The sequence below is a fragment of the Urocampus carinirostris genome, chromosome 14, assembly GCF_059441175.1.
Source record: "Urocampus carinirostris isolate Australia breed hairy pipefish chromosome 14, RoL_Ucar_1.0, whole genome shotgun sequence".
Lineage (NCBI taxonomy): Eukaryota > Metazoa > Chordata > Actinopteri > Syngnathiformes > Syngnathidae > Urocampus > Urocampus carinirostris.
This window is the reverse complement of record NC_142362.1, coordinates 851,338-871,639: the sequence shown is the minus strand read 5'-3', so window position 1 is coordinate 871,639 and position 20,302 is coordinate 851,338. Positions and strand designations below refer to the sequence as shown.

General features: G+C 38.8%; 1 protein-coding gene across 5 annotated transcripts in view; it reads right to left on the bottom strand.

Moving 5' to 3' along the window:
- Positions 1–15,550, bottom strand: part of LOC148352400 (mitogen-activated protein kinase kinase kinase kinase 4-like) — an 83,233-nt gene extending 67,683 nt beyond the window's left edge. For 3 of the 5 annotated variants that reach the window (XM_088353443.1, XM_088353444.1, XM_088353447.1), the window contains exons 1-2: positions 15,280–15,550; positions 15,000–15,065 (exon numbers count right to left, since the gene is read on the bottom strand). In XM_088353443.1, the coding sequence (XP_088209569.1) occupies positions 15,000–15,065; positions 15,280–15,336 (123 nt within the window). In that variant the 5' untranslated portion in view covers positions 15,337–15,550. The remainder of the gene's footprint in view (positions 1–14,999; positions 15,066–15,279) is intronic. The other 2 variants (XM_088353445.1, XM_088353446.1) reach the window with 1 other exon arrangement.
- Positions 15,551–20,302: the final 4,752 nt, after the last annotated feature.

Sequence of the window (20,302 nt, the reverse complement as noted above, 5' to 3'; positions counted from 1 at the left end):
GGAGATAACAAAGCAGACATCCACTTTGAGCGTTTTTCTAGAGAATGCTCTCCTTATTCTTAAAGTGACAGTGTATGTAATAATCAGTGTTGGGCAGGTTGCTTACTACTCACTACTTCTTCCAAAAAGTAGTAACTGTAAACTCAGTTGACAGGTAAAGTAACTATTTCTGTTATTTTTTTAAATTTGTTGTATGTCAAATAATCAAAAATTTCCTGACCAGTATTTGAGACAGTCGAATAGAGAAAACCCTGTTCTATTTATTGCACATCACCAGCAACAGATGTATCTTACACTCGAAGAGCACCAAAAATAAACAGTAAACAATATCATGTGAATTAAATAGATTAAATACAACTCTCACAACCTGAGACAACGGGTCAAGTAGACATAGCCTACTGTACTTCACAACAAAAGTCAATTTTAAAACAATATAAAGTCTCACCTGATAGAATAAATCATAATCTCTGGTCTGACAACTGCTCAAGAAAACATAGACTACAGTACTTTTCAAGTATTTTGACACAACTAACGTAAACAGTTCAACAATATAAAGGGCATTTAACACTGGAAAGTAAAAGAAATCAATCAAACTCTCACAACCTGAAACAACTGGTCAAGTAGAAATCTGCAACTACACTGCAAATATTTTGTTCACAACAAAAATCAACAGTAAAACAATATAAAGTGACTATACTCTTTCTCCCTCTGCTGACAAAACCTCTCTCAGTGAGCAGCAATTAGTGTTTGAAGACGCAGGAACCACTGAGAAAGAATTCTAAACTAAGTTCCCCAAAAGAGAGATGGCAAGTATTGGGAATTTTAATAGCACTTTTATTTGCGATATTACAGTAGGACGTTCAATAACAATAATGGCTAGCGGTAAGCCAAAGATTGCAACCAAGTGGCTAATATAAGGGGCTAGAGAAGGAAAGTGTGAAGGAAAAAGTCAAACATGACTGAAGCTAGCTTTAGCAGCTACTGAAGGACAAAGAAAGTTGTATCTACACGAAACAGCTTAGAATTCTAATAGCAGCAATCAAGAGGCTAACATTAGTGGTTAGAAAAAGAAAGTTTGGGGGAAAAAAAAAATGGAAAACTTGGCGACCATCACATTCTGGCTTTATTTTTGGAAGACCGGTAGCCATTAATGGCTGAAAGCCCTGTTGGGACAAACTAAATTTGCAAAAATGGTCCCTCGGTCCTCCGTAGTAGTAAGATAGCAGTTATACATGTCAGCTTTTTCATGTTGAATAATCTCATCTCATTAGCTACACCGCTTATCCTCAGTAGGGTCGCGGGGGTGGTGGAGCCCATCCCAGCAATCATCGGGCAGTGGGCAGGGGACACCCTGAACAGGTTGCCAGCCAATCGCAGGGCACACGGGGACAGTCAACTCACTCGCTCATTCACACCTATGGACAATTTGGACCGGCCAATTCACCTGAAATATGTTGTATAATATAATTATAAATGAGTAAACCTACAAGCGTCCATTTTCTCGAAACGGTTCAAGAACAGCATTCACTTGAGTCAAGTCACATTTTTTGGGGGGGGGTACGTCTTGGATTGGGATTTTAGGCCAATTTTACAGCAATGGTAAGGGCTTCGTCTCCCCTCAAAAAATACACAAATATAAAATGTAAATATATTCTTGAGGAATTTCACGTTGAGTTCGTTCTAAAAAACAAACGCAAAATATACGAATATCGTTACAGTCTACAAAAAATTGCTCATTTAACTGGACAAAAACATGTTTTCCCACTTCCCTTTCTTAGGTTAGTTGTTTGTGTCAAACAAATAACTTTTGAATACATGCTTTGCAGGATAGTAACGCCCCTGTGCATTTTTCCTATATGTTCATATTGTGTCACCAGTTGAAGGCCATTGTGAATCCCGCCACTCCCGCAACATACTGACCCACAATTCCTTTGTGCCGCCAAATGCTAAAATTAGACAGGATTTAACCTACAGCAAAAAAAGGGGAGGGGGGGGGGGCAACAAATTGAAAGCATGAATGCAAAAACAAGCATGGAGGTCGTTGGAGAGTCTTTCAGAATAAGAGCACAGGAAAAAAAAACGGACTAAGAATCATGAATTAAAGCTTGGCATTTTGAGGATACATCATAATTATAAAACGGACGGGTGTTCATGAGGAGGACAGGTTGCCGTGGCAACCAAGCAACCGCCGACCGAAGCGTCTCCGGGAAGCCGGCAGAGTCTGCCCGGCGACAGGAGGAAGACTCGCGCTTCGACGCTCCAATGGGAGCCGTGCATCCCGGTCAGCTGCTCCGTGGGCCCGGGCGCCCGGGGCCAATAGGATTGAGGGAGGGTCGGTCATGTGACCAACTCCGGCCGGCCCCGGTTAAAGCGGATGAATACAAAAGCTAACGATAATGAGGTCGCTGGTTATGCAACATGCACAAGCTTCGGGGTTCCGGAGGAGGACCCTCTCTCACTAGGGCAACCTGGGACTAGTTTGGGTACGTTATTAAAAAGCATACATTATGCAAATGTATAGCTCAGGGTTCGCGCAATTTCAACTCATTTTCGATTTGCATTTCTAAAATAACCACCCATCTTGTTATCGCTGACTAATGTTATTACCAGTTTGCAATAAGAAAAACTGTTGAAATGGGCTGAGTCCACCTCTAAAACAGGGGTCTTAAACTCAACCTTAACGTGAAGGCTAAAGGAACAGTATGTGTATTCTCTTGTGCCGCCGAAAACCAGTGCTAAAAGCACAACGGAAGAAAATACGGAGACTCTAAGTGACCAAAACGCACCTTGTGACTTTTGAAAAGAAATAAGAAAATAAGAATAGAAAAAAAGGACAAAAGGAGGGAAAAGAAGAGATAGATATAGACAGAGAGATAGAGATATATAGAGAGATAGATAGAGATATAGAGAGAGAGATAGAGATATAGAGAGAAAGATGGATAGAGATATATAGAGAGATAGATAGAGATATATAGAGAGATAGAGATATAGAGAGAGATAGAGGGATAGAGAGACATAGAGAGATAGAGCGATAGAGAGATAGAGCGATAGAGAGATAAAGCTAGAACTAGATAGATACTTTTTTCATCCGCGTAGGCAAATTCATAAGAAATAAAGAAATTACACCAAAAGGAAAAAAACAATGTAAGAAGGAGATGAATAAAATGGAAAAGAAGAGAGAAAGTGAGCAGTTTTTTAATTTTGGTCATTTTTCTCTTTAATTCCTTTATTTGCTTTTTCTTCATTTTCCTTTTCTTTTTCTCTTCTTTTTATAATGATACCATTAATCGTAATATACTATTAAAAAAAACTGGAAAGATATGGTTCCAGGGGCGTGGCTTTGCAATGGATTCAAAGTTATTTGATGGGGAGGAAGCAATATGTGAAAATGGGAGCGTTGTCATCTGAATACTTGGACATCTGTTGTGGAGTACCTCAGGGTTCTATCTTGGGTCCATAGTTATTTAATTTACATATTAACGATATCTTTAATGTTTCAAAACTATTAAAATTAGTAATATTTGCAAACATTTTCTATTCGAATGATAACTATATTGATTTGTTAACCTTCATTAATCGTGAATTAATTAACCTAAAAGTATGGGGTAAATGGAGGCCGCATTATGTTTGTTAGTTTTATTAAGCTTTAATCAGGGGAATTGCGCTCAGAAATTAGAGGAGCAATTGGGTGAGGTTGACAGGTATGCACTAGCTTAAGCACAACAGGAACCCATTAGAATTGTAAGGAAATATTTCAACAACATAAGAGCTAGCGTAACCTATCCACTCGTTTGGTTCCATTGATCTCAACCCCTGGGTACAGTATGTACCTGTTAAAACTCCAGGCTAAGCTAACATCATGATATAAACTGCACATTATGATTATGAGTGAGATTAAATACCTAAATGAGACAATGTTATCAACACAGCTGCCAAATTCTGGAAGATCTACTCACTGTAATGTTGGCCTCGTATGCAAAATACAGATACACCGAATCGAAAAAACTCTAGTTTTTTTTTTTAATCTTTTTTAGGGTATGGGTTGGTGTTTTGACTGTACTTGAAACAGGCATTTTCTTACTCTCACCATTTTCATGCTACACTAACAAAAATGTGTTCCGTGGCCGAAACAGCTTCACTAATTAATATAAGATAAAAGCAGATGGGCAAGGTTGAAAAAAATTATAAGGGCTTTTGGAATTCAGTTGGGCATTGTTTACACGTACTGTACTTAGTAGAGAAAATATTTTAAGGACACCTAAAATATCTTTAACCTCTTAACATAACACCGACTGTCAGACAGTTGAGAAACAAATACGTGTCTGTACGATGTCACCAGTCACTGAAATACGTCATGCCACCTATTATGCGCAAACTCTTGGGTTTCACAACATGGTTTCAAAATGTACTCCACACAGAAACATGACGATCAGTCTGAAACAAAAACTATAGAGCTTAGCAACAACGTCTTATAGTATTCAGCTCATGACAAAATAACCGCAAACACAGTCTTGCTAAATCCAGGATCGTCTAATAAATCCAACCGTGTGTATTATTTACGCCAAAACACAGGATACAATTAAAAAAATCGCCTCGAAGCATTTCTGCTTCGTTGGAAGTTCCTTATATATATATTATATATAATCTGTTTGTTTTTGCTCCAAAGCTTTGAAAATAGACATGCAAAATTATTTACAATATGGCAGTTGGAGCCTCTGAACATTTGATTGACACAAAGCGTGACCAATTGCAGGCTTTCTTTTGCAGGCCTTTAAGGGCCTGTATTGATAAAAGGGACATCGTCTTTTTTAGCTCCGAATATCATTAGCCAGTAGTGACCGATTGAAATGATGATTGACACATCGTCAGGACCAGAATGGAGACAGGACCCACTTGCGTTACGTTTCTCTCAGTTTTATTGGAAGAAAGCAAAGGGTTGCACCCACGATCCGGTGATCTCTGGACACGAGAAGCAGGTCGCTCTGAACGCGGAAGTGGCCAGTAGCCGGGACAGGAGAGCAAAAAACGTGGTCAGGATCGGAAACGAGTCGAAAGCCAGGAGAGGAGACGAGACGAGGTCAGGATCAAAAACCGGGTCGAAGCCGCGGAACAGAAGGGAGCAAAAAAAGGTGGGAGTCAGGGTCGAAAAAAGCTTGCCTAGAGAAAACTGAGGTTCGCAGACGGACTGACAACAGGTGATCAGCGTCCATGGCAGTTGGCGCCAAAGGAGCGGGAACAGGTGCATCACATCGGTAATCATGACACACATTAGTTAGTCATTGAAATTCCCAACATAAAATGTATGTCTTTTTACAAAGTGTATTCAAATCAGAGCCGAAAATAAACGTGTGTAAATGCAACTGTCCATATTCTCCAAACGATTGAAGAACAGCATTCAATGGACTCTGGGTACGTCCTGGATTGGGATTTCGGGCCAATCTGAGAGGATTGTTAACCCTTGGAGAACCCACGGGTCCCAGTTGTCAAAAGAAGAAAATGGTTCTTGGGTTCTCAAGGTTAAGGTAAGATAATAAAACAATCTACGCTACAGTTTATATATTGCTTTCTCGCACTGCCAATCAAAGTTGCCTATTTTTGCACACGCATATTGCACTAATACGATCCCGAAACTGTAACATCCTACATGCCCACATTTCTTGTGTAAATATTGTGTCAATTATAACCTTCATCTTCTTTGTTTCTTTATATTGTGTAAATTATAACCTTATCTTTTTTGTTCCTTTATCTTCTTTTATCCTCGCTGTTAAATGTGAACCTAGAGTGCCACGTCCAATTTCGTTGTCACAATATGTTCAACCCATTTTGTAACAATGACAATAAAAGGTATATTCTATTCTATTCTATTCAAATGATGAATAAGATTGATGTTCATTTATTTGTAAATCTGATTGTTCCTCACCAGACACAAACCTCACCGCCTATCACTGAATCAGTGTCATTAATGTGCTGCAAGAACGATTCGAAATTCATAAACGATGCCTAAAAAAAAGCCCAGCAGATGGCCACCCCGAACAGTCCCGCAAACGCACCATCAACGTCAGCTCAGACAGACCAACAACTGCCACCGAGGAGTTAGACGAGACGTAGCATGGGGCCAAGGGGTGGGCCCAGAAGAGGCTAATAAGCCATGAAGCGTGTTATTCCTGGGGTGGAGGCTAAGTCCGTCTCTTATCTCTCACACTAAAATCTCAGACGGAAGTGGGAAAAAAACAAAACGGGAGCTTTTATTAGATATGAAATTGTATATCGCGCCGGAACGTCAAACATTTCGTACAGCCGAGCAATGTGACGGCTCGTCGTAATCAAAGTTGGGTGACATCCGGTAATAACAAAACTGAATTTAAAAAACTTGGTCTATCTTAGGCCTTGAAATAGTACAGTATAAGTAGTATAAGTAATGCATTTGTTGATACCAGGAGCCACCGACCTTTATGAAGCTGGGGGCTACTTTTCTGTTACCGATTAGCACAAATGGCTACCATTTTGATATGCATTTCTAAAATAAGTCTTTGCGTATTTACTATGTTGTTATTATGTTATTAGATGATTGTCATTATCAAGAGTACGGTGAGAATAAAATAGAATAAGCAAAAAAATAAAATAAAATGAAAAAGGTCTGTGCAACTAGCATGAGCTATGAATGAATGAATGAAAACTTTATTCGAACATTAAAATAAACAGAACAAAAACAATAACAACAAAATAATGTTACATAACATGTTGGAAAATGGGTAGTCAGAAGCAAATGCTTCTATTCCCTACCCCTTCATCTTCTCTATTAAATACGCCAATGATATAACAATAATTGTAATACTATTTAATAATAACAGTTATGATATAAAGAATAGCAACAATAACAACAAAGTTAACCATAGTTCTAGACGCGCTTTTCCCAATCTCTCGTATCACTCATACCCCATTTTCTTCATCTCTGTATTCCGCCAGTAATGTATTTTTGTATTTAAATTTGAACACGTGAATAGTTGGACATTGTTTGATCTGGTCTTGTCAATTGTTCCATAGTTTGACTCCGCACACAGACACACACCTACTTTTCCTGGTGGTTCTCACCTTTGGGATTATTAATTTATTACAGCCCCTTAAATTACAATTTCCCTCTTTCCGCATGAATAACTTAGCATAAACTAATACAATGATGCTACTGGCTAAAGGATTGTTTTATGCTAAAATGGCTAGTGGCTGTGTTCGTTAAAATATGAGCTAAACCCTAGGCAGGGACTACTGAAACAGAAGAAGATCTCATGATTTTATTTATTTTTGGGGGAGATTATCATATTGTTTCATTCAGTCACTGTTTTAAAGTATCCTATTCCCTACCATTAATTAGCAGAGGAACAAACCTTAAGGGGCTAACATATCCAAGAAAGTCGTCATGTATGCAAATATTGATGATACAAGTTATAATAGCGGCAAGATATGACCATATGAAAAAAGAACCTAGCTGGGACCAAAGATTGGACCTGCAAGAATATTTTGAAAAGACGAGGCGTCAACGAAGGCTAAATGCTAAGCTAATATTTATGAAAGCAGCCGTAGAGAAGAAAATAAAAGCTGCATAGCTTCTCCATTTCCTGCGAGCCGCTACTGTGTTTAAAGGCCACAGAGAAGCAAAAAAACGGTCTCGGCAGCGCTTTTGTTGTTGAGGTTGCGGCTCCGCTTCCTGTACGGCTAAAAGGTCACAATGGACGCCATCGTATCAATAGCCGGAACATTTGTGCGCCAACTTGGCACTTTACTCCACTTTGTTGGTCTTTAAGCTATTATTATACATTCCGCTATACAGTATATCTACTGTATACACTGGATTAGCAGTTAGCCCTGTTGAAAAATCGGATTTTCGGCACAAAAGTCAAAACACAACAAGAGAATGAAGTGCTATATTCCATTCCCATTTCTTTGTTCCACCTTAACGTCCTAACCCTAAAAACAAGTCTGGAAAGGAATAGGACGAAGCATATGCTTATTTAACCCTACCCCCAGACTTCCTTCATAATTCTGTTTTACCGCTAAATCTCTTGTTTATTTACATGGAACAAACAACTAATGAATATACATACTGACATACTGTAGGTACTGTGGATGCACATTCACTTCGATATCAACATCATTATCATCATTATTCATCTCATCTCATTAGCAGCACCGCTTATCCTCAGTAGGGTCGCCGGGGTGCTGGAGCCCATCCCAGCAATCATCGGGCAGTGGGCACCCTGAACTGCTTGCCAGCCAATCGCAGGGCACACAGGGACCGACAACTCGCTAGCTCAATCACACCTAGGGACAATTTGGACCGGCCAATCCACCTGAAATGCATATCTTTGGAATGTGGGAGGAAACCAGAGTGCCCGGAGGAAACCCACGCAAGCACGGGGAGAACATACAAACTCCGCACAGGAAGTCCGGTTGCTGGATTTGAACCCACACAGGAGGTTCCCGAGACCTTAGAACTGTGCCGCACACGCGCTATGTGAAATGTGTGAGTTTCCCTGCGGGGATGAAAAAAGTATCTATCTATCTATCTATCTATCCAAGCACTGCGCCGCCGTGCTGCCCCATTATTGTCACCAATATTGTCAACAATAACAGTAACAGTAAGAATAGTAATATAGTTGATAATGATAATCATAATAAAGAGAACAAAAATAATAGTAATGATAATAGTTATAATAATATGAACATGCTTAATTGTTAGCCTGACCCATTGACTGTATAAGGCTTCTCCTCATCGACATTAGATACCAATAATACTAACAATAATAACAACAATAATTGTTACATAACAGTTATAGTAATAATCAGAGTAACAATAGTTATAACACAGCATAGCACAGTTATATACACAGCATCATCTCCAAACAGAAGAGCAGCTTCAGCGACACACTGCTGTCACAGTCTTGTTCCACTGACAGACTGAGATCATTTCTTCCTCATGACATGAGGCTCTTTAACTCCACCAGGGGGGGGTAAAAGCCCACATTAAACCCAACCCCCACATTTGCATATTACCCTATTCTTATTACAGTGTGTATTTTCTGTAGCACTATTTAAATACTCTATATGAACACTAGGGTGGTCCTTAATGGGGGTCGAAATTTTTTTTTTTGAAATATTGGGCTCTGACCCCCCGCATATGTTCTTATATCGATAAAAACACACTGTGTGCAATTTTGAACAATTTGGATAATATTTAGAGGTAGCTCAACGACTTTGAAATTTCCCAAAATGGTAAAATTTTGGCAATTTTCGAGAAAAAACGGAAATCTTAACCCTATGTGTACGGCGTTTTAGAACATCCAATTTCAGTCCATTGCTTATAATTGTAACACAAGAAAAGTTACAAGTAACTTTGTACACTAGGTCTGATATAATGTGCGAAAAATCCTTATTTTTCATACCAAAATTTCAGAGGCCTTGAGCGACCTCTAAATATCCTTTGATTTTGATGAAACTTTGCCTAATTACGTTTTGTATATATTGGAACATATTCAAGGGGTCAGAGCATGAAATTTTAAAAGTCGAAAAATAAGGACCACCCTAATGAACACGTTATATTGGGTATTTATGTATTCTATTTCTTTTACTTTATTATTTTATTTTCAACACAAGGATACTGCTGGAAGTGTGAATTTCCCTACGGGGATGAATAAACTATCTATAAGAATTACAAAATCATGATTAGTCTTACCCATCTATTATTAACTCAATGATGCCTCTCATCACTAAATATCATTCAGACAACAATAATAACAAATACGTAATTGGCGGAATTATAAGGGCATTTACACTCCAACCAATCAGAGGTCTGCTTTCCGTTTCCTCCGTGCTGATTGGAGCAATCCGAATGAATTGTTTTCAAGACGAGTGACAATTGAATATCCCGTAAACGTGCTGTTCGCGAGCGATCCGATTTTGGGGCGGCGAGCACGGCCATTATGAAAATGTAACGTTTGACTTTACATAAAAAAACCGATTTCATTTGTGTCACTTACTAATATCGACAAGCTATCGTGCTTCTTTGCTCTCACTTCAAAAGCGTACTCCATGGCTGCGTCCCATCTATTTCAAAGTCGTGCTCATAAGTGGCTTGTCAGAAGCAAGGACTTACACTATATATAGATGGATACAAATGTTGCCGCAGAAAATAAAAAAAGAAATATCCAGAGAAATTTAAAAAAGAAAAAAAATCAACTAATCCACCTAAAGCTTTTTTAGAGAGTGAGTCAGTTTGTGTGTATCATTCGTCTGTACTACAAGTCCCACAATGCTTCATTGCATAAAATATATCCAAGGTGAGGGAAACAGCGCAGGACCAGTAATGTTCATAAGTAAACAAGTTAATTGTGTTTCACAGTAATACAATTTAAACATCAACACGAATATATGGCTTATTTATGTTACACTATAATACAGGGGGGTCTCCAACGCGGACCATGGTGCCCACTCAGGGCAGGCAGCATTGTTACTTTCGAGAGATCATCAGTCCAATAATACGTGATGAGAATTGATTGCGATTTAGTGTGTCTTATTTGCTGATAATGACGGGTCCAGAGAAAGTTAGTGATAAGTGGAAGGACGAGAGGAAAACCATTACAGCAATCAAGTTGAAGTCAAGTCAAGGCCTGTTTATTTGTGAGGCCCCTAATCACAAAGAGTCTCAAAGGGCTTCACAGACCACAGATTATTGCAAACCACAGACTATTATGACACCATCCCCTGATCTAAAACCTACATGAGGGCAAGGAAAAACTCAAAAACCTCAAGTCAAGTCATGTTTATCCGTATAGCCCTTAATCACAAAGAGTCTCAAAGGGCTGCACAGACCACAGATGATTGCAAACCACAGACTATAATGACACCATCCCCTCATCTAAAACCTACACGAGGGCAAGGAAAAAGGAAATGATTGCAAAGTACAAGAATGGTATGTGTAAGTGTCTGCCATTGAACCTCTGCTCAAAGGTACGGTAAAAGGTTTTTCCTTTTATTGTGTCTACTAAATATTATTGCACAAAACTAAAAATACAAACTTTGTGACTCTTTTTTTCTCCTCTTGCTGCTAAATGTTATTGCGCTTGTTTTCATTGCGGTATTGTTACGATGCACTCTTCTTATTCATCAGTCGTTTGGGAGCCAAAAGAGTCAGCTGTTTTCAGCGAGCTGAGCCAAAAAGAACAATTCACAAAAAAGAGCTGGGATTCCCATGACTATTCTGATAAACCTCTTCGTTTTTCTTCATCTAAAAGCCAGGGAACACGCCAATGGTAAATGGTCTGCATTTCTATAGCGCTTTTCAAGTCAATGAAGAGCTCCCGAAGCGCTTTACAATGTGCTTCACACTTACCCATTCACACACTCACTCACACACACACCAATAGGGAGTCAGCCATGCAAGGCATTAGGGGGCCTTAGGGATTCAGTGTCTTGCCCAAGGACACTTCGACATATAACACGGAGGACCAATGGAAATAAATTCGAGCATTTCATCCAAAATTCAAAATTTTCCTGACCTTGAAAACACAACATCAAAATTCAAGCATTTTCAAGGATTTCAAACAGCCTTACAAACATAGGATAGGAATATTTTGACAACATGGCTGGAACGCAACAGTAACTTCCATTCATTTTCTTGTTTGTTGTGATTACATTTCAGCCTGTTGAACACTTCCTCGGTTTTCGCCCTACCCGTGACCAAAAACGTCACACATTTTTAGTACGGGATAAAACCCGGGTTCATAAACGAGTTCCTGGGAAGGTTGCGGGGGGGATTCCCGGCCCGGCCGACAACCGCGCACTCAAAACTACCCCACGGTCTTCCGCTAATTCGTTTGAGAGGCTGGTATTATGATTCCCAGTTTTTCTCCCTCCCGTTTACTTTTCCGATCCCGTCTCCGTCCAGTCACGCTTCCCCGTTTCTGGGTCGGACGAGTGCGAGGCGAGAAAGAAAAATGATACGGTTGGAAAAAGGAAGGCAAACAAATGAGGGAAAATGTGTGATTCACGGAATTCCGAGAGGCGGAAATCGGAACGTCGAAGATTTGTGGGTTTTGATATTCATCTTGTGACAGAAACATTTTTGAGTTCAAATTTCGTATGAGAGACAACGGTTTCTAATCGAACAATTATGTTTATCATCGATTCATCTTTTACATCATTTTTGAATCAGAAATTCTCCAAATCCTCATGATTTCAGACTAGATTTGGGCCCCTACTGGAGATAAAGAGATATAGATAGATCTTCAGTTAGACCTAGACAGATAGATCTTCAGTTAGATCTACATAGATAGATATAGAGATAGAGAGATAGAGAGACAGAGAGATAGATAGATCTTCAGTTAGATCTAGAGATAGAGAAATAGATCTTCAGTTAGATCTACATTAGATAGATATAGAGAGAGAGAGATAGATAGATCTTCAGTTAGATCTAGAGATAGATAGATAGAGAGAGAAATAGAGACATAGAGAGATAGATAGATCTTAAGTTAGATCTAGAGATAGATAGATCTTCAGTTAGATCTAGAGATGGATTTTCAGTTAGATCTAGAGATGGATTTTCAGTTAGATCTAGAGATAGATAGAGAGATAGAAAGATACTTTATTCATCCCCGTAGGGAAATTCCCACTTCCAGCAGTATCCTTGTGTTGAAAAATAAAATAACAAAATAAAAAAATACAAAATACCCAATATAAAGTGTTGATATTTAATAAGTGCTACATAAAATACACATTGTAATAGAAATAGGGTAATATGCAAATGTGGGGGGGGGGCTTTTACTCCCCCGGGTGGAGTTAAAGAGCCTCATGGCATGAGCAAGAAATGATCTCCTCAGTCTGTCCATGGAACAAGACTGTGACAGCAGTCTGTCGCTGAAGCTGCTCTTCCATTTGGAGATGAAAAATTAATAGTGATGAAAATAATTGACAGCCCAAACTGCAATAATTATAAGGACAAGTACTAATAATGGTCAGAACAAAATACCAACAATATTAAAGACAAAATACGAATATTGGTAAAGACAAAATATTAATAATGGTAAGAAAACAGATATAAATTACAGAACCAACAAAGCCCCTAGCAATGTATACTGTGCAGATTAGCTTAGTAGCTACCTATCACCTTACATTTTTTGCTATTTAGCCAGCTAAATACCTACCTTTTTTCAGTTTTATGCAAGCAATCGAGCAAATATTTAATTTTTTTCTGATAGCTAGCTATCTAGTTTTGGTCTGGCTCCCTTAGCTAGCTCCCATATAGTTGTTTTTACCTGAGTACATTACAGTATTATTATCATTGATATAATCATATTTGGCATTTTGATTCTATGTAAACCAAATTATATATTTACTCTTTCCATATTTAGCTAAAAATATGCCCGTTCCCCAAAAAATATTTTATATAGCTGATGTTATATTTCAATAGTTTTTGTTGTGCTCTGTGCAGCCCTTTGAGACTTTTTGTGATAAAGGGCTGAACAAATAAATATAACTTGACATTATAACATTACATTTATACTCATTGTTTTATTTAACTCATGCATCTATTTTTGTATCATCTTTATCAATATTTTCATCCAAATCATTATTGTGGAACCTGTTATAATTCAGCTATCGAAAAATTATTTTTATTTAATTCCTTATTATTTGATTTGATTTTGTCGTTGTTTTTTTTAATAAATTTTCTAACCATGTTCTTGTATTCCATTTGAATTTCACATTTTCTTCAGGCATTATTTCCATCTTATCTATTTATTTAAGCTAATTCACTCTGTAGATCATTTGGATTCCTTCATTTTTTTTCAAAACACATATTTATATTTGGATTACATTTCAACAAGAATATATACAGGTTTCTTTATATTCCTCCTGTTGAGGTTTTGGAGTTTTTCCTTGCCCAAGTGGAGGTTTTAGATCAGGGGATGGTGTCATAATAGTCTGTGGTTTGCTATAATCTGTGGTCCGTGCAGCTTTGAGACTTCTTGTGATTAAGGGCCAAACAAATAAACAGGACTTGACTACTATAAATTCTAAGGGCACTATATGGGGAATCTTCATCGACACTCTGTAAGAATATTTCATTCTATTCTATTCTGTGTCGTCTGGTACGAGCGAGGGCAAGTGATGCACGGCATAGCCGGATGCCGGAAAAACATGGCGTCGACTTAAATGAGGATTCCCTGGCGTAAAAGAAATACACATTTCTCATCTTTTTCTGTAAAAACTGACATTGGTATAATAGTTAATCTCCAAACAGAAGAGCAGCTTCAGCGACAGACTGCTGTCACAGTCTTGTTCCACGGACAGACTGGGATCATTTCTTCCTCATGCCATGAGGCTCTTTAACTCCACCTGGGGGAGTAGAAGCCCACATGAAACCCCACCCCACATTTGCATATTACCCTATTTCTCTTATCGTGTGTATTTTATGGAGCGCTATTTAAATACTCTATAACAACACGTTATATTGGGTATTTCTGTATTCTATTTCTTTTATTTTATAATTATTTTATTCTTCAACACAAGGATACTGCTGGAAGTGTGAATTTCCCTACAGGGATGAATAAAGTATCCATCTATCTAATGTAGTTTCGCTTAGTAAAGTACCATTCCGAGGCACTAAATATGACACATTGTCCCTTTATATATCAGGATGTCTATATTTCCAATCACCTCTTACAGATTGCAAAATGACTCATGCTATCGCGTTTGTCATATCGCGATAACTACTTCCCGTATCGATCAAGGGGGCGGGGTTTGATCCATCGCGGAACGCTGAAGCGTTCAGGGACACTGGGGCAGGACAAATGCGCAAACACCGCCCATGCAAATGGCGCCTATCAAAGGGATGGAATCTCTTAAATCAGTGCAAATGGAGGTGGTGCGATACCTCACCTGGGCGTGGATGGCACGCGCACGCGCACTCCAACAGACAAACAAATATATCAATAAAATAATAAACTCACCTTGTATACTTGTCCGTAGGTGCCATTTCCCACGACTTCCACCAGCTCGAAAATCCCAGCAGGATCCTGTATGGAAAAACAAGCGCGCCCAGATGAGTTAACGGGGCTGTAATTGAGCAAAGGGTGTGTTTAGTGTCGAGGCCGGCGGCGCCCGATAAGTCTTGGCCTCACGCACACCAGCATAGCGACGGGGATTAAACAAAAGAAGCGAGTTACAACCTCGCCGACAAATATGATTTCGTTCATTATATTCCAAAGTGATATATAGCCTCGCACTTACGCGTAAGGATGCCAGGTCGATATCCACCAGGCTTTTGGCCGGAGAGTCGTTCGCCATTTTTAAAGCTGGTGGGGGAAAAGCAAGGCGAATTTCAACGAAATGGCCTTTTTTATAAAATAAGAAATGTCCTTCAAGCCGTCTGCGAGCGTTTCATCGTCAATTCTTCGTGGTTTTGTGCCGTTAAATCCAGGCCATATGCGGGCCCTCTCTGGCTTTCCCGGTAGGGTCTTTTGCTCCCGCTACATAGCGACTGAGAGATCACAGCGGAGTCTGGCCAGGCTCTCTCTCTCTCTCTCTCTCTCTCTCTCTCTCTCTCTCTCTCTCTCTCTCTCTCTCTCCCGATAGCATCTTTTCGATTGCCCCGCCCCCTCGTGTTTCATTCGGCGAGAACCCGGATGTTGGATCGCCCGTGTCATTTTCAATAGTATTATTGTTCAAGTATATAAGTTGTATTTTTATGGTATTAATGTAGTTGTATTTGTGTAGTCAAGTCAAGTCCCATTTATTGATGACGCCCTTAATCACAAAAATGTCTCAAAGGACTGCACAGGATTACAATTCCAAAATGACACAATGACCTGATCTTAAACCAGCATGCGGGCAAGGAAAAACTCAAAAACCTCAGTGTGAGGAGAAAAGAGAAACCTTGAGAAAGGACCTCACATGTGGTAATCCCCCTTCCAGGATTGACCAGGGTGAATTACAATTAGCATTACTGTACACATAATAGTAAACATTAGGTAAGATGTTGAAATTGTCTGGAAAGTGCATCAGTTGAATCGATCACTATTGGCTAAAGTTATTCGGAGGTAAAGGGGGCGGATCCTTTTTAATCATTTACAGGCTCGCATAGGCTAAAGGGGCAAAACAAACCCTGCAATTGGCCGAAAAAGATGTGTCGAACATGTCACAAGTCAAGTCCCATTTATTGATGACGCCCTTAATCATAAAAATGTCTCGAAGGACTGCACAGGATTACAATTCCAAAATGACACAATGACCTGATCTTAAACCAGCATGCGGGCAAGGAACAACTCAAAACCCTCAGTGTGAGGAGAAAAGAGAAACCTGTAGTATTTCCGTCAAAATATTTCTGGGGTAGTCATTTTGTATTACCGTATTACTGTAGTAGTATTTTTGAAGTATTTATTTTGTATTTCTGTAGTATTTCTGTATGGATATGCATGGTAGTATTTATGTAGTAGAACTTTTGTGGTTTTTCTATAGTATTTTTGTAATATTACTTTGGTTTTATTTTTGTAGTATTTTAGTAGTATTTCTATGGCGTCTTTGTAGTATTTCCATGGAAGTGTTTTTGTAGTATTTCTCCAGTATTTTTGTAATATTACTTTGGTTTTATTTTTGTAGTATTTCTGTAGTATTTGTGTATTATAGTATTACTATGGTAGTATTTTAGTAGGGGTTTTTTTTGGCGTCTTTGTAGTATTTCCATGGTAGTATTTTGCAGTATTTTAGTAGTATTTTAGTGGTATTTCTATGGCGTCTTTGTAGTATTTCCGTGCTAGTATTTTTGTAGTATTTTAGTAGTATTTCTATGGTGTCTTTGTAGTATTTCCATGGTAGTATTTTTGTAGTATTTTAGTAGTATTTCTATGGTGTCTTTGTAGTGTTTCCATGGTAGTATTTTGTAGTATTTTAGTAGTATTTCGATGGTAGTGTTGTTGTAGTATTTCTCCAGTATTTTTGTAATATTAATGTTGTTGTATTTTTGTAGTATTTCGGTTGTGTTTCTGTATTATCTTTGCACTATTTTTATGGCAGTATTTTTGTAGTATTTCTTTAGTATTAATGTAATAATACTGTTGTTGTATTTTTGTAGTATTTCTGTGGTATCTTTGTACTATATCCTTGGTAGTGTTTTTTTAGTATTTTTCGTATTTTTGTAGTATTCCTGTTGTAATATTTTTGTGGTAGTATTTTGATATTATATTATTACTGAAGTCGTATTTTTCCTGTCTTTCTGTAGCATTTATTTTCTTTTCAGGATATGAGGTCCCTGTTTTTAAGCACTAAATTTGAGACTTTGTAGTATTTCTGTAGTAGGAATTTTGATGTAGACAATGTGGAGCGCGTTTTCACCAAAAGAAAAATGTATTATATACAGTACTTTATTTCTTGTTTTAAGTATCGGCATGATAGTTTGACCATTTTTGGTTTGGCGGGCCGGATGAAAAAGCCAGGTGGGCCGCATGTGGGCCGCGGGATGTATTTTGCCCACCCCTGGTCTAAGATTTTGTTTTTTTTGTATTGTTATGAATACTGTTTTTGCATTTACATACATATTCACATCACGGCACAAACTCACATGAGGAAAAATAATCATAAATGAAAAATAAATACAAATAATAATGAATAAACCTGATATGAATATATCAAAATGGTTTTATCAGATGTAATTGCTTTTTTAAAGGGGAATCTTAAAGGATATCATGCACTGTTTAACTGGAGTTAATTCGCACTTGTAAATTTAACATTTCACGATAATGATAATGAGATTGATCATTAAAGTTGATTTTTGGTTTGAATATCTCAGAGTGTTGAATTCCAATCCGTCTAAAATGTTTAAAAATGAAATCATATTTTTTTCCCCCGTATTTTAATTGAGCGAATATAAAGTTTTTCTGATTCTTGTGGTTACCGTGACTCAAGAGAGGTTGTTCTTCTAGATTTTGGATTTTATTCTTTTTTTAAACCCTTTTAAGAAATCTATGTCACCCTTCTTCGCCTTGCACACGTGACAAAATCTGCCTTGCGCTTTTAGATGTTGATTTGGTCGAAGATGCGTCTGAGACCTTCACTTTTCATTCCTTGTCCTTGTAAAATAAACAAAATAAACACTTTTTAAACTTCGGACAAAACGAAAGAACAGCCTTTGATTCATAACAACTCAACAAAAATGGAACGCCTCACGTTTTTAAAATCATTTTCACAACAAAACGTGTCATCGTCATTTAACATCATAAATCATAAATACAACATGTTGAAATCATGATTTACATAGACAACAACAAAATAGGTCCTCACTTTGTAAAAACCGAGTGAAACACTGTCGTGAAATGGCGCCACAGGAAAACAAAATCCAAATCAAATCAAATAAAGTCATCTGCTTTCATTGCAATAGGAAAATTAAAACAATAGAAGGTGAAAGCGCGTCCCTTAGTGGCACCCTTCGCTAACTGCCCGATCTATCTATCTACCCTGGTCATATCCCTGGAGAGGGGTGTGTGACAGCAAGACAAACACATACACAAAAACAAAGAAAATTTAAAGAAAAAAGGGAAAAAGTAGTAGAAAACTTCACTGGTTTACCCATGCTGCATCATTGGGTGCCCTCCCCATCCCTTAGAACGCGTCCAAACATCCCACTATCCTTTTACAACACTTCTCCATTCATTCCTATCACCAACAAGAGCTCTAGCTTCCATTATATTTAGACCTCTTTCCAGCAGTGCTCTCATAACACCATCCATCCACGTCAATCGGGGCCTTCCTCTTGGTCTCCTTCCATTGACTTGTGCTCTGTAGATCCTCTTGAACGTTCGCTCCTCATCCATCCTCTCCATCTGTCCAAACCAACCCAGTACTCTCTTATCCACACGCTTGCTCAGTTCCACTGCTACTCCAGTTCTGTTCCCTAACAATTTCATTTCTTAATCTATCCAATCTTGTCACTCCTAACATAGTCCTCAAACACTTCATCTCAAAAACATTTAACTTCCTTCTTAAATCTGCGTTCAGGCTCCAATTCTCTGCACCATACGACACAGTCGGCACAATCACACTCTCATACGGTCCCCTTTTAACATCCATACTCAAGACTTCCAAAACCTTGCTTCCTTGATTGACTCTGTGCAATACCTCGCACTCCATTCCAACAACTTCAGCCACATCACAACCCAAGTACTTAAAGCTTTCAACTTCTTCCATGCAGCCTTATTTCTACCGCCATGCCCTACTCCATCACGTGAACAATTCATCACCTTACTCTTCCCCACATTCACTCACAACTTACGCCTATCACACACTCTTCCAAACTTTGTGAGCAACTTTCTCAATGATTCCTCAGAATCCGCCAGAAAGAAGCGCTGTGTCATCTCTAAACAACAACTGACTTACCTGCCACACCGATCCACTGTTATCCATCATCTCCACACCTCTGCCAAATACACTTGCATTCACCTCTCTCACCATGCCATCCATGTACACATTAAAAAGCCATGGTGACATCACACACCCATGTCTCACACCGGGCAACACAGGGAACCACTCACTTGTCTCACTCCCCACTCTTACACATGCTCTGCTGTTCATATAAAAAAACTCTGCAATGCTTCCAACAACTTTCCACACACTCCATACATTACCATTACCTGCCATAATGGCTATCTATTAACTGTCATAAGCATCATGCTTAGGGGGTCATTTTCTGCAAATAGGACAGGACGAGTGCACTACATTAAAGAGAGGATGACTGTGAGATTTTGGGGAACAACCACCTTCCTTCAGTCAGAGTCATGAAGACGGGTCGCGGCTTGGTCTTCCGACACGACGACGACCCGAAGCACACAGCCAGAAAAACCAAGGAGTGGCTCCAAAAGAAGCATATTAAGGTTTTAGCACGGCCCGGCCAGTCTCCAGACCTGAACCCAATCGAAAATCTTTGGAGGGAGCTGAAACTGTGTTTCTCAGTGACCGCCCAGAAACCTGACTGATCTAGAGATTTGTCTGGAGGAATGGGCCAAGATCCCTCCTGCAGTGTGTGCAAACCTAGTGAAAGGCTACTGTGCCAAATATTAACTTTCATTGTCTCAGGTGTTCAAATACTTGTTTGCAGCTCAAATAAATAGTTAAAAATTCATGCATTGTGATTTCTGGATTTTTCTTTTTAGTTTATCTCTCTCGCAGTGGACATGGGCCTACGATGAAAATTTCAGACCCCTCCATGAATAGCAGGGTGTTCAAAAACTTTTTTTCTTCACTGTATATATATGTAACTCACTCA